At 35.2% G+C, this 14,053-nt stretch overlaps 3 protein-coding genes across 5 annotated transcripts in view; 1 reads left to right on the top strand and 2 right to left on the bottom strand.

The window, feature by feature from the left end:
• Positions 225 to 2,676, bottom strand: LOC108660894 (probable receptor-like protein kinase At3g55450). Its single transcript, XM_018115238.1, has 5 exons — positions 2,468 to 2,676; positions 2,229 to 2,384; positions 1,309 to 1,436; positions 1,095 to 1,218; positions 225 to 651 (listed from the first exon to the last, which is right to left on the bottom strand). The coding sequence occupies exons 3-5, from the start codon at positions 1,378 to 1,380 to the stop codon at positions 296 to 298; spliced, it is 552 nt and encodes a 183-aa protein (XP_017970727.1). The 5' UTR covers positions 1,381 to 1,436; positions 2,229 to 2,384; positions 2,468 to 2,676; the 3' UTR covers positions 225 to 295.
• Positions 2,078 to 3,792, bottom strand: LOC108660621 (protein STRUBBELIG-RECEPTOR FAMILY 6-like). Its single transcript, XM_018114864.1, has 4 exons — positions 3,522 to 3,792; positions 2,468 to 2,709; positions 2,229 to 2,384; positions 2,078 to 2,122 (listed from the first exon to the last, which is right to left on the bottom strand). The coding sequence occupies exons 1-4, from the start codon at positions 3,790 to 3,792 to the stop codon at positions 2,078 to 2,080; spliced, it is 714 nt and encodes a 237-aa protein (XP_017970353.1).
• LOC18608252 (probable DNA helicase MCM9) overlaps positions 7,232 to 14,053 on the top strand; it is a 10,921-nt gene continuing 4,099 nt past the window's right edge. For 2 of the 3 annotated variants that reach the window (XM_007042838.2, XM_018115237.1), the window contains exons 1-11: positions 7,232 to 7,404; positions 7,507 to 7,609; positions 7,924 to 8,023; positions 8,126 to 8,264; positions 9,325 to 9,391; positions 9,562 to 9,736; positions 11,078 to 11,177; positions 12,133 to 12,230; positions 12,414 to 12,479; positions 12,575 to 12,667; positions 13,245 to 13,361. In XM_007042838.2, coding sequence (XP_007042900.1) covers positions 7,268 to 7,404; positions 7,507 to 7,609; positions 7,924 to 8,023; positions 8,126 to 8,264; positions 9,325 to 9,391; positions 9,562 to 9,736; positions 11,078 to 11,177; positions 12,133 to 12,230; positions 12,414 to 12,479; positions 12,575 to 12,667; positions 13,245 to 13,361 — 1,195 coding nt within the window. In that variant the 5' untranslated portion in view covers positions 7,232 to 7,267. Of the gene's footprint in view, positions 7,405 to 7,506; positions 7,633 to 7,923; positions 8,024 to 8,125; positions 8,265 to 9,324; positions 9,392 to 9,561; positions 9,737 to 11,077; positions 11,178 to 12,132; positions 12,231 to 12,413; positions 12,480 to 12,574; positions 12,668 to 13,244; positions 13,362 to 14,053 lie in introns of those variants that run through there. The other variant, XM_018115236.1, reaches the window with a different exon arrangement.

The raw sequence follows: 14,053 nt of genomic DNA, 5'->3' as shown, positions 1-14,053 counted from the left end.
CAAGTAATATCAAAGGTTGATTAAAAATAATTAAAATTATAATAACAGATATTTTTAAATTAAACTTATGAAAAGAGTTATTTTTCTTAATTTCCTCAAACGATTATTCTTTTTAGTGCTAAACAAAAAATAGAACATACCACAAGTAACCCTAATAGCGAAATGAACAAAGAAATTCAATGCAAAAAAGTTAGGAAGTACATGATTTTCCAATGTACTGGGTTGCACGGAAGTAACAGGAATTCTTAGCTCATCTAATAGGCCAATACAGAAGGAATTCCCAGCAAATCACATACTACAATCCATGCAATAGCATTTCTCCACCGTGGGTTTTGACAACTGACAAATTTTCTAGACACTCAACTACCCTTTCCATTGACGGTCGCTCACTGGGGTAATATTTTATACACTGCATTGCCAACTCTGTTATAGTCAGTCCATCACTAGCACCATAGCCGGACTGATTCTGCAAGCTCTGGGGCACAAGAGAATATCCAGGCTTATATTCTTTCAGAGCCCAGTTATCTGTGAATTGAGCATCATCACTGCACCCCTCCTCTTCAGTAGTAATTCTTTTAGATATCAGCTCCAGGAGAACCACAGCATATGAAAACACATCATTCCCCACACTTGGCTTTCCAGCAGCTCCACCTACAAGAATAATCATATCAACTTTGAACAAGCACTCCGATGCAAGAGATTAAGGCTTAGATCTAGAGGCACACTAAGGCCATACTGTAGATGCTAGGGTCATTAGTTATCATTATATCAATTTAGCAAAGTACACAAGATTTTTTGCAACCCACAGTGGTGAAACCATGGGTTGAAGCAAAGTCCATCTGTGACTCAAATTCATCAAAATGAGTTTGTGGGTTTTATAATATGTAAAAGTGTCTTCATAGATTTTTTATGTAGAAATCTATCAAGCTAATTAATAACCAAGCAACCTGAACAAACATCACCTATCATTCACTTTTTAAAGTGAAGATGCAGACTCATATGGAGACATGGCTTCTTCTCACTTCAAATGATGCATTTCCATCATCATGAACTACATTCAGTTCAAAATAGCATAAGTGCAAAGGATAAATCACCTATTTTAAACGAATGTACATCACCATAGCAAGGAGTCATGAATGCGCGGTCTTTTACAAAGCTCATCTTACCAATAATTCCTCCACTTATCAGTCCAAAGTCAAACAGAATGGGATTACAGTCCTGTTTATTAAAATAAAAGCTTTAATATAATGTTGAAAATAGATTCAACAATAAATACGTCATATCTGAAGGTAAGCTGTGAAAATAAACCTGATCAAGCATTATATGACGTGTATCGATATTGTGGAGCACATAAGGCTCATCTCGACAATGTAGAAACATCAGAAGATGGGCAAATGCAAGTGCCACCTTAATTCTTTGGATCCAAGAAAAATCATCTACACATGCAATACAAACCAAACAATCCAAAATTAACTGAATAGGTTTTTGATCTAACTGCTACCCCAATAATTTTAGATCCAATCAAATCATCTGTGCATGAAATACAAATCAAGTCATCTGCTATTGTATATTTTTCCATCAATGCATACATATACATTTTGAAGATCAAAACATTAACTTCCCAGAAATGAGAGTTACACATGCAGGCATCCCACTCTTTTCATCTCTGAAAAGACTTCACCAATTAATTATACTGCAAAAAGTATTTCCCTTGCTTGCCAGCAAACCTATGCTGCTTTGACTCAGTGTTGGTAGTGATCTAAGACTCTAGCTTGTCAAAACTTAATATTCAAGATATATAGATGTGAATCCAAATATGGGCGGGGGTACTGAAATCTATTACTTTACCAGGTAGCCTCCTAAATCTAAAAAAAGAGAATGGACTATGCATGGTGATGATGTCAAGAACCCATCTATTCTTTTGGCCGAATATAAACAAAGAAAATTAACGAGACAACTAGGCAGATGAAATAATGCCCACATTTGTCAGGTTGGTCAGACACAGATTCTTCCAGCTAATTTGCTGAGTTGGAGCAACAGAGGAGAAAACATATCGCTAATTTCCCTACGATAAACTTTAGTGAACTTTCAATCTACCTTGTTCCCTTACTTTACTAAGCTTCTTCAAACAGAATAATAGCATAGTTTCAAACCACTCTACAACTAAATCAAAATTTACAGGTAGAAAGAATAAAAAGGGTTGCAGTAGAATCAGATATAAAACTTACAATGAAGGTACCCCTTTGCATATAGTTATGCAGAGTATCCAGGGGATTCAGATCATAAACAGCAGCCTTCATCTCTTTTTGGCGGCAACCACCAACCAATTTGACTAAGTTTGGGTGACCCCTCATGCTTGGATGAGTTAAAAGCATCGCTTCTTCCTGCAACACAGAAAATACAGCCATCATAAACAATTCAGTAGAAGAAAATGCAATGAAGAAAAAATATTATCTCAGAAACATACCCTGAGCATCAAAGTCTTATTTGGAGGGTACAAGAAACGGTCTGATCTCTCATCCCACGTCTTTACTGTAACAAATCGAGCTTCCTTTCCTTTCTCAATCTTCCCACGGTAAAGTCTACCAAATTGAGTTAATCCAATCAAGTTATCTGCACTGAAGTTGTTGGTGAAGGCTCTTAAATCATTGAAAGAGTATACAACTGGCCTTTCAAAATTGCTTTTTCCAGTGACTAGTTCTGCAGTTCCTGAGAAAGAACAATGTTCACTTATGAGCATGAAACTTGAAGTCAAAATTACCAGCAAACTGGGAAAATAAAATAAAGAGAAACAGAACAAATTTCTAATACAGGTTGAATCAAAGATGTTTCAAAGAAGCCTTTATATAATAGAATGATATATCTTTGGAACTAGGACTTATATTTATCCCTAGCGTTTGATGGCTTTGATTGGAGTAGTCATTCCTGGTTTGGCATTATAAAATTAGTTTGGATGTGCAACTAAAAAATCTGAACTGATAAAAAGGTAAAGTGCCACTTAGAGCATGCAATTCTTCCTTCAAAAGAGAAAGAGATTACTGCAAGAACAAAGAATTATGTAAGCGCCCATCCTTTATAATGTGAGCTTCATACAATATTTTGATAGTTCCTTCCAAATCATGATTGTGATTGGCTAATTTTAGTACAAAAATTTTAGCTGATTTTTGTTGGTCTCCTTCCTCTTTCTGCAGCACTCTCTTTTCTTCCAAGACCTCTCCCACTCTTTATTCCCTGCCCTACGGGTTAAGTTGATGAAAGGGCCCTCAGTTTTCTCGCTTCACGTTCAACTATTTTACCCCTATAACCCCACAATCTTCTCCCGAACAACTCTTCTGTTCCCGAAAGAACGTCTTCAATTAATCAAAAGCATCACAAACAATCACAAGGAAACCTTAGAAATAAAATTACACCCATAAATTCATTCTCGATATCCACCAATCGAAACCAAGAAATGTACATTAATAAACCCTTAACCTTAAGCAAACAAACAAACAAACAAACGAAAAGAATATGAAGATTACCTGACCCACCACTTTTCTCGTCATCAAGGCTGGGGCGCTTGTCCCCTGGCGAATCAGACGCCACCACGTCATTATCGGCATCAGAGTCAAGTGGCTTGTGGGCAGGCCCCTGGCGCTCAAGCTTCCGCGTCTGATCGGACAGAAGGTGTTCGGTGCAAACGTTACGACCTTTTTCTTCTCCATCCAAGCGTACAGAAATAAGCAATATGGGTTTCCGAAGGAGGGCACAAATGCAAAGCGAAAGAAAAGAACTTGTGTTATTTTTATTCATGAATTATTACAAATAAACCAAACCGATTTAAAAAAAAAAGAAAAAATAAGGTTTTTTTTTTTCACTTACGTGTATGATTTTTTTTTCACATAATACCTTATTTATTGCACTGCTAAGGAAAACTCTGATTTTTAGAATAACTTTTTCGATTCTTAAATGTATTCTGAAAGATACATATTCAAGTTGGACATAGAGAAAGCTCCCCACAACCCTTTAGACTGTTTTCATTTGTATAATAATTTCAGGCAACAAATAACAATTTGATTTTTTTTCTTTCTTTTCCAAGTAAAAAGAAAAGAAAACACCTGCACTTTGCATCAAACATATTTCTTTTGATATGACTACTGCATCTATGCCTCGAACCTATGTAGGATTTATGTACATGATAAATTAGCAAGCTCCTCCCACCTTTGCTGGATGAGAGGCCTAACTGCTGTGCATCAATCCTGAACATATTTGTGCATTTCATGTAAGCTAGCCAAGTCACTTTTTAGCATTTGTTTCAATTGTGCGGGTGCGTGGTGATGACTGTGATCCACCACCCAGAGCAGCAGCAGCAGGTTCAATATGTGTAAGTAGATACTTGTACATAGGCCCCCTCCTCCCCTTGCCTTACATCACAAGGTTTTATGTAGGAAGAAAATAATTTCAAAGTGCTATGTGAGAACATATCATATTATAAAAAATTCATGTGAAGTTTATCTTTTATTTTTTATAATTAAGATTAATTAAAAAGTAACACCAAAGAATAAGCCAATGTTCAATTTAGCACCTACAAAAAGGTGTAATGTGACAATGATCCTTTTAAAGTTATAAAATATTAGTCAAAACGAATTATTTTTTGATACTATTAAACAATTAACCAGAATTGATGAGATAATACTCCAACCTTCAAAAAATGTATATTTCTTTTAAATGAAGCAATTTTATACCATAAAAACTGTATGACATTATTTTGGCATGAGAAAATAAGGATGCAAATGGGATAAGTTCTTATAAAAATTTGTTGAATAATTACCTATGGATATGCAAGCTTGTTACTGTGGCATATATATTGGAATATTTTAGTTTCATCCACTATGAAGTCCCTATATCAACGACATTTAAATCTGTCATTTTTACTGAACAGAAATTGGTTTGGGTTAACCTTTTATTTTATTATTTTTTACTTGAAGTCTCATGTAACATCAACTATATGCAGAGAATGAGGAATATGGATGATGCTGTCCCTTTCTTTGGTAAAGGATCAATAAAATTTATCCTCTCATCATGGTTATATTCACACTCTTACTTGTGACAAACTTCTATGACGGGTCATTGATTATCTCGGGAACCGGAAGTTACTCAAGTTTCAAGATGAAGCTGATGACTTGCCACAGATGGATTTGAGCCCTCAGGACTAATTATCTTGCCGAAAGGTGATCACTGCATATTGCCATCAACACGCACAATGTCATAGTTTCTTCTTTTTTCCCTAAGTTTGTACACATTTCCACTTCCTTTTTAGAACGGTCTTGGCTTGAGCGAGGGCGTAAAGTTGGTGAGCATGTTATTTCATTGGCAAGGAATTTCAATAGCCAACGAAGTGGTGGACATAATGAAGAAGAATGACACCGGTGGTGTTTTCTTGAAAGTTAATTTTGAAAAAGCCTTTTAACAGTGTTGCATGGAGCTACCTTGAATTTGTCATGAAGTTGATAGGCTTTGATGAAAAGTGGTGTATGTGGATAATGTCATGTATCTCTACTGCTTCAATCTCCGTCCTCGTTAACAACCCCCCAACAAGAGAACTTAAAATGAGTAGAGGCTTTCGACAAGATTGTCCCTTATCCCCCGTTTTCTTCAATCTTGCCGTCGAAACTTTTGAAGCGTGTGTCAATAGTGTAGTGGACAGGGGGTTGTTTAAAGGGATAGAGGTTAGCTCAATTGGTGTTTTTATGTCCCACCTTCAGTACGCAGACAACATGGTAATTTTCTATAAGCCAAACCTTATCTTTATTCTAAATGTTAAATGTTTGCTGAAATGTTTTCAAGTTGCCTCTAGTTTGAAAACAAATTTCCAAAAGAGTTTTTATCTACGGTGTGGGTGTCCAACACAGCTTAGTGAACCAGGTGGCTAAATTAGTTAATTATAGAGTGGGCAGCCTCCCCACCGCCTATCATGTACTCCCCCTTGGGGCTACTCCTTACGTAAATAGTCTATGGTAACCGGTCATTCAAAGGTTGGAAGGAATTTATTACGCTATTTGGACAACATCCCACCATATTATGGTATTAATGTTTCAATTTTATGCATCGGTGTTGTAAATTAATTGATGGTTCTTACATTGCACCACTAGTATCGTGATTTATGTGATAAGCACAAGGTAACAATGCATGTCAATGATTTTTATTATGCCTCATCCGCACCGCATCGATGTTCCTTTTGAAGAAAAAGTTGATGTTGATGAAAACGGTGCTACTCTCATAGAAATGTTGAAAAATTATTTTTTTTCGCAAAAATTTTGCTCACACCAATGTTTTAAAGATGCAATAAATTCTGCTGGGAATCTGGAAGTAAGGGAAAATCGAGAGATCTAAGTAGTTATAATAAAAAAAAATGCATATTTCTTTAAAGTGAAGCAATTTTATACCATAAGAACTGTATTGGCATTTCGTTTGCCATGACAAAGTAAGGATGCAAGTGGGATGAGTTCTTACGAGATCAAAGTTTTGTTGAATAATTACCCATAGATATACAAGCTTGTTACTGCGGCATGTGCATTGGAATGTATTAGTTTCTTGAACTGTGCAGTACCTCTTTTAGAAACATATAAATTTGTGATTTTGACTGACTTGTCAAAAATAGAATTTATTATAGCAATATTAATAATTTATTATTGAAATATTAATAATTTAAATTTTTTATTAATTCATATTTTAATAATAAATTATTATCTATAATTTAATAATAATGCATTAATAAATTAATAATTTAAATAATAATGAATGAATAAATTATTGTTATGGACAAATTATTAGTAATTTTATAATAATGGAAGAATAAATTAATTAATTAATAATGTTACATTAAAACATTAAAAAATTATGATTTAATAATTTATTACAATATTACTTAAGGTTAGTAATTTATTATTAATAATATAATAATTTGCATTACTTAAGTTTGCTTAATCATTTCTTAAAGTGAGCAGAGGTAGATTCCGCACTGAGCAGAATAGTTAATGCTAAGAGGAGATCGGTATTAATTATTTCATGTTTTTAAACAATTGCCATTATTTCTTGATTCAAGGATGAACTAAATGAGAATGATTTAACTGTTTTGTGAACCAAACGTGCCTCAAGCCCTCAAGCCCAAACCGGCCCAGCCCATGATGGGCCATCTCCAAAGTATTTAGAGCCGTTTTCCCGCCCTTCCATGGCTGATAGCCCTTGGCTTTTCTCATTCTATGATCATAATCAAACGAATGACGCCATGGATTCGCATAAGGAAGAGGTGGTACCAATAAGGCTGCATTCCGCGGTGGAATATCTGCTACGCTGCAACTCCGATCAGCTCCACTCAATCGCTCTCTCTCCTGACCCTAAACTCCACTACCCTCTCTTCGTTGAGTAGGATCCCTCTCTCTCTCTCTCTCTTCCTTTCTTCTCTTTCTAAGCTTTTGTTAGTCTTTTTCTCATTTCCATTCTCTCTTTCTCTTTTTTGCTGTATAGTTATGCAGAGCTGATGGATGCCGATCCTCCTCTAGCCCGCCTCGTCTTCGCCAACCCAACAGACTACTTGAGATTCTTTGACGAAGCCGCCATTTTGGCTCACGTAATCAAATCCACACACACAATGTATTTAGTTTTATGCTTCTTATAAAAAGCCTCCAGAATTAAGGATTGGATGTGGGTTTTTGCTCATATTCTTGCTTGCCCGATTTAACCTTCCTAAATTCACGAATTTCGAGTGGGTATGAAATGTGTACCTCTTTATGTAGTTTTTGCCTCTTTGGACCAAGACCAGGAAAATATCTAGAAATAGGGATTTTGATATGGCTATGGGCAAATATATTAAGTTCTCTATGAAATTTTCGCAGCTGTAATTTAACTACATATTTTGCCTGCATTTGATATGCGTATGTACAGAAAAGAGTACTGAAGGGCATGGCATCACATGAGAAAGGGGTTGAAAAGAAATTCATTCATGTTCGATTCAATGTCAGCGGTTCCCCTCTTGAATGTCCTGGTTTGCTTCTATTCAATGCGCTCAGTTCCTTTCATATATATTCCTTTTGATTGCTATTTGCTTTGTATCGTCTATTTATGGGTGACTTTGCATGTGGCACAGAGACTTTTCCTAGTATTGGGCGTGTGAGAGTGAAACACCGAGGAATTCTTCTTACGCTCAAGGGGACTGTAATTCGGTCCGGAGCAGTGAAGATGTATGAGGGGCAGAGGACATATCAGTGCAAGAAATGCAAGCACATGTAAGTTCGTTTTCTAGCACATACAATAAATACGTATGTCGACTGTACAGTGTACTTGTAATGTCAGAATTTTGGTTTACTTTGATTATATAGCTTTGTTGTATATACTTGTGGCTAAATTACTTGGTACAGATTATAGAATTATGGTTAGAATTAGTACCTTCTGTCAATGGCTCAATCTTGGCTTTTCTTTTACTCGTATTAAGGAAGGGGTATGACTTACTGAATGAAACATGCTATCTTAAGGGATAGAAACAGGGAGCTTCTGGCAGAGCAAGGCCAGTCAGCAGTAGCCTTGCTAGCTAAAGGTGGCATAATCTAATTCTGGGGGCATCACTCCTTTAGTTTCTTTCATAAACAAAGTATCTTCAAGTTAAGAGAACTCTTTTGAGTGATTGAAAGCTGGTTGTTTGGAAAATGTTCTAGTCAGTGTCTGAGGCTTGTGGTGATCTTCATATTGTACTAGTTATAAACAAGATTGAGCAAGGCTATCAACTGAGCATACTCAATAGTTGCCAAGCATTAAACCCAGAGTCTCTTAGTTTCCTTGCGGAATGATTACTTTATTCTTGTTTATGTCAGTATCAGTGCATGTTACGTCTAATTATGTAAGATGTGCTGGTTGTTAGAAGTTAATCACACTCTGCTTGGATTACACTGCTTTTGCACCAGATTACTTTTGTGGTGGGTAGAGGTCCAAAATATTTTATTTTTCGATGCAATTATTACTCAATATGTCAAAAAAAACCTGGATAATTGCAACTTAATTGCTTTATATTTGTAATTCGGTAGTATGCATATACATTCAGTTAATTTCAAATGCAAAGTTTTAGCTCTTTCATTCTTTTATATCTTTGAGGGGCTAGATTTGAGTTTCACACTCAAACATATTTTCACGATATCTAATTTACTTTTATATCTTTGAGGGGCTAGATTTGAGTTTCACACTCAAACATATTTTCACGATATCTAATTTACATGTCACATACTTTTTCCTTTTGCAGCTCACATGATATTCCTACTTGTAAGCTGACTATAGTTGGGTTGAAAATATTTGTAGGTTTCCTCTTTATCCTGAGCTTGAAACAAGAAACTCGATAACACTTCCATCAATCTGCCCTTCTCAGGTTTATTGCCACTTTAATTGATCTTTTGTCTTGCAAGAAAGAGTTTTGATTCTCTTTTCTTCTTAGTTTTATTACTTTAAAATGTAGTTTTGGAAGTATTTTGTCTGCGGTACATGTTGTTATTATAGAATAAATATACTTTTGGTAACAGATTTCTTGTTCAATAACAGAGGTCCAATCCTTGCGAAGGCACTAAATTCCAGTGCGTAGAAAATACTACAGTCTGTCATGATTATCAGGAAATTAAAATTCAAGAAAGCACACAGGTGTTGGGCGTTGGTGTGATTCCTCGTTCAATTCTAGTCATTCTTCAGGACGATCTTGTTGACATTGTTAAAGCTGGAGGTACCACACTATGCAAAGCCTGGTTTTTCATTTCTCTCTACATTTTTTTTTTTTCTGAACATTACCAATGTTTGATTCTGTCCGCATAGGGAACTTTTCTTATTCTGCTATGGAATGTACTTTGTCTTTTTAATGTTATGCATTCACTGAGGTTTAAGAGAAACAATTTAACCATAAATTACATATTAAATCCAGTCTTCCATTGGATTTAGTAAGTTGCATTATGTTTTTCTAAGAAGGAAAATCTAATAGAAGGTTAGTCAGGGTTGAATTGAGATAGGATCTTCTCTTGTGAAGAAGTCATTGTTTAACAGCTCGACTTCAATTACAAAGATCTGGTACTAGTAATATCGCTGGGAAACACTGAAGCCTACATTTCAGGCTAAGTTAGCTACAACAGCCAAAATGAATTTTTATGGTGTTTAATGACTTTAACCATTGCCTGAATTGAATAGATAGGATTGTTTCGGTCTGGGTTGTAGTTGTTCAAGGTGGCAAATGGAAGATCCCCTCTTCAGCAATCTGGCTAAAAATTTCTTTCAACTTGCTTTTATTCAACTAACTTAAATAGAATTATTGATCATTAAAAGAGGAATTACGTATGGTAAAAACATGAGGGATTGAGAGTAGCTGCGGAATAAAAGTTGTGAACCTGCAAGCAATACTGAACTTTTAGAGGCAGAAGGAAGCAAGAACCAAAGTCAGAAATAATTTAACATAGTCTAGTATGTGCAGCAATAACTTGTGAATATATGATTTTCTAGAGTCAACCACAAATTTAATAATGCAAGCTTATGATTAAGACACATCTTGGACAAGAAAGTAAATTAAGAGGTTGAGGAGGTCGTTCAACCTACTTAGTTGCTTTTTTTAATTTAATTTCCAAGATATTATCTGGAAATGTTAATGCCCTAACAAACTTTTCAGAAATCTGCAATGACAGTGCTCATAAGTTAGTTGTACTGAATTCAGAGCTTGCCTGCAATGAGCGAAAATGAATTAGCATTAAACCTATTATGACTCTAATGCTTATGATTGTCCTGTAACAAACCTAACCTAAAGGAGTCTGGGAAATAAGGTATCACTAATGAGAAAGCTATATAGACGGCTGCCAGCTGTTTTCCATGCCCTTCTTGGAGTATAACACGATGTTTTATCTTATATTTGCAGCTTCTGCCTTACCATGCCTTATGTTTCAGTATACCATCTGGATGTCATGGCTAGCAATCCATTGTAGATAAATGCTTCGTTTTTGTTTTTTCTCTTTAATTTAGTTCATACTTGCTTTTGGGTTTTTTAATTATCTAATTTTCATCGGGCTATAAACTCTTGTTTGTCCAGATGATGTAATTGTTACTGGGATCTTGACTGCTAAGTGGTCTCCTGATTTAAAAGATGTGCGCTGTGACCTTGATCCTATATTAATTGCCAACCATGTGAGGTAACAAGAATCAAAACCCTTGATTTTGTTGCCTTTCTGTAATGCTTCTATCATTATAAAAACAACTGGAGAGAGAAGGAAGATTATCTAAAACTCTTAAGGTTTAAAACATTTTATCTGTTTGAGACAACATAGTTGTTCCTTAGTAACTTGGTCTGAAACACAAATTGATTATCAACTGAAGGGGTTACTGACCTATTATAATTTTGACCTCATGTAATTTAGTTGAGCAATATATACTGAAATTCCAATTCAGATAATTAGTTGACACTAAATGATGGCAAGTTATAGACCTTCTGATGATGTGACTTTCCTGTTCAGTGCCCTTGTTAATCATTTCTACAATATCATGTGCCATATTGAAAGGTCTCCATTTTGAAAATTGATGAGTTCTGCTGGCCAACATGGCAGCATCTGTATTTTGGCAAATGGTTTCTAATTACTGAATCAATTATTTTTTAGCACACATATCAAGCTGAAAGTTGGAAAATGAGTTTATAGTGACAAGAGGGGTAGATGGAGATTAAATGACATTCACATATTTGATAATGAGATTATGTTCCCAATAACATTTATTTATGTAAAAGCCTTGCGTACTTGGCAAGTCAATTAATTGTACTCTTTGATTCTCAATCCTTCCTATATTATCTACGGGTGAAAACAGAGTACAAAACAATCACAAGAAATGCATTTATCAACATCTGGGTAAATGTTAACCTGTTTCACTTTTGTAACTTGTCCCACCCCCTTTCATCTGTTTATAGCTCATCAAAAGCTTTACTTTGAGTTTATGAGCTCCTTAAAAAACAGCTATTTGTTCTAATTTCCTTCATGCTTTTGCAAACTAATTGTCTTATTCTAGTCAAAACAGTTCGTTATTCTAAAGTACTTTAAAGTGGAAATTACAATAACTGCACTTGCTTATTTTTCTCTTAATTTATTTCTGTCATCTTAGGAGAACTAATGAGCTGAAATCAGACATTGATATTCCTGATGATTTTACTATGAAATTCACGCAATTCTGGTCAGACTTTAGACACACTCCATTGAAAGGTAAGAATAGTTGGTCATGTATTTTTTCACTTACAAAATGTGCATGTAGAAATGAAATTTGTCTTTGTGAACATTTGGCGGTTTCATACTTTCTTTCTTCCCTTATGGGGCATGTTTCATTATTTTCCTATAATTATATATTTACTTACGTGAAGCTATTCCTATTATTTACTCTACACCCAGGGAGAAATGCTATTCTACGAGGAATTTGCCCCCAAGTTTTTGGGCTCTTCACCGTAAAACTGGCAGGTGCTCTGTCGTCCAATATCTTCTCTCTCTCTCTCTCTCAAAACATGTGAATGCATGAGTAGGCACATACTGAACTTTTACTTCCTTGATCTCAGTTGCACTAACACTGATTGGAGGCGTTCAACATGTTGATGCTTCTGGGACAAAGATTCGAGGAGAGTCTCACTTGCTTCTGGTTGGCGACCCGGGTAAAGTTTTTCTTTTTAATATATTATATGATAGGCTTCTTTCTTGAATGTTCACTTCTTTAGCTTTTAAATTTATCTACAATTACAATTTTGCTTGGATTGATTAACCACTTTCATTGAGACATTTTCCTTGAAAGCAATTGAACGAGGTGTTTTCTTGGAAATATGGAAAAATATCATTCATCTGCATCATGGCTGATGATTATTTACCTACTTTATTATTTCATAAGCAAGGTTTCAATATCTTGGCACTAGAGACTTATAATTGGTTGCAATCCTGTGCAGTACTTCAAGTGTTTATAATCTGAGAAAGCATTTTTTGTCCAAAGCCCCAACCCCCTGTGCGGTCAGTCCCCTAATTCAGACCATAATTCAGTAGAAGGACCTGGTCAAACCTTTCCCAAATAGTTGAGACATGGACTTGTTACATGCATTTATGTATTTATGGACTGTTTCAGCATGCTTACTCAACTTACATTTCTCTATGATTTACAAAGATTCAGGATGTGCATATCTTTGAATTGTTAGAATAGCAAGATTGATGCCATGTAAAAAGTATTAAGTAAATTTTTTACAGGTACTGGAAAGTCTCAGTTCTTGAAATTTGCGGCAAAATTAAGTAACCGATCTGTCATCACTACTGGCTTGGGAAGCACTAGTGCTGGACTGACTGTTACTGCAGTCAAGGATGGTGGTAACTCTCATTTCACATTTATTTGAACTTTCACTTTGCCTTTCGGAAAATTTGTCATTATTTAGGTGATAGTAATACAGTGTGATTATGTAACATGATTAATTTTGTGAACTCGAAGAAAATCATGAATTGGATTCAACAATGTGAGTTATAGTCAACATGGAATGTATAACATGATTAAAGCTCATTCTGCTGAAGTATATCATATACTGGCTAAGAGTGATATTTCTAGAGCACATGAAAACTGGCAAAAGTTTGGCTGCAGATACAGTGCTTTGCCCTTGCTTGTTCAAATAATTCAAGAGAAACTAAAAAAAAGATGATTTCATAATTTAGATTTTGATATGTAGAAAACAGAAAATTTAACCATGCTCACAGTTCACTGAAAGGGGATTCTATGATGATTATGTTATTCTGGTGGCTGGTGTAACAATTTAATGGCAATAACAACTGTCAGACCATGGTGTAGAAAGGAGGTGAGTGAGTTATTTGAGCTAGAAAGTAGGATATATGTTGAAAGTACATTAAACAATTCAGACTGTCTAACTTTGAAGGTTCATGAAAGTGGAACTTGTATTTGTACTATGTCCTTATGGTGTTGGTATCACTGTCTGTTTAATTCATTTCTTCAACTTCTTTACCTAAATATTATTCTATAATGAACCATTTGATTGTTGATATATGTAAGTACT

The sequence above is a fragment of the Theobroma cacao genome, chromosome 2 (genome assembly GCF_000208745.1).
Source record: "Theobroma cacao cultivar B97-61/B2 chromosome 2, Criollo_cocoa_genome_V2, whole genome shotgun sequence".
In the NCBI taxonomy this organism is placed as follows: domain Eukaryota; kingdom Viridiplantae; phylum Streptophyta; class Magnoliopsida; order Malvales; family Malvaceae; genus Theobroma; species Theobroma cacao.
This window is presented reverse-complemented; position numbering and strand designations above follow the sequence as displayed.

Excerpts from the sequence above, each read along its gene's own strand:
- LOC108660621 (XM_018114864.1), bottom strand. The coding sequence starts at position 3,792 with ATGAATAAAAATAACACAAGTTCTTTTCTTTCGCTTTGCATTTGTGCC. Across the intron at positions 2,385-2,467 it reads ATAAGACTTTGATGCTCAGG|GAAGAAGCGATGCTTTTAAC; the intron begins GTATGTTTCTGA and ends TCTGTGTTGCAG. Across the intron at positions 2,123-2,228 it reads TGCAAAGGGGTACCTTCATT|AAGCTTAGTAAAGTAAGGGA; the intron begins GTAAGTTTTATA and ends TTCTGTTTGAAG.
- LOC108660894 (XM_018115238.1), bottom strand. The coding sequence starts at position 1,380 with ATGTTTCTACATTGTCGAGATGAGCCTTATGTGCTCCACAATATCGAT. Across the intron at positions 1,219-1,308 it reads GTCATATAATGCTTGATCAG|GACTGTAATCCCATTCTGTT; the intron begins GTTTATTTTCAC and ends TTTAATAAACAG. Across the intron at positions 652-1,094 it reads TGTACATTCGTTTAAAATAG|GTGGAGCTGCTGGAAAGCCA; the intron begins GTGATTTATCCT and ends TTATTCTTGTAG.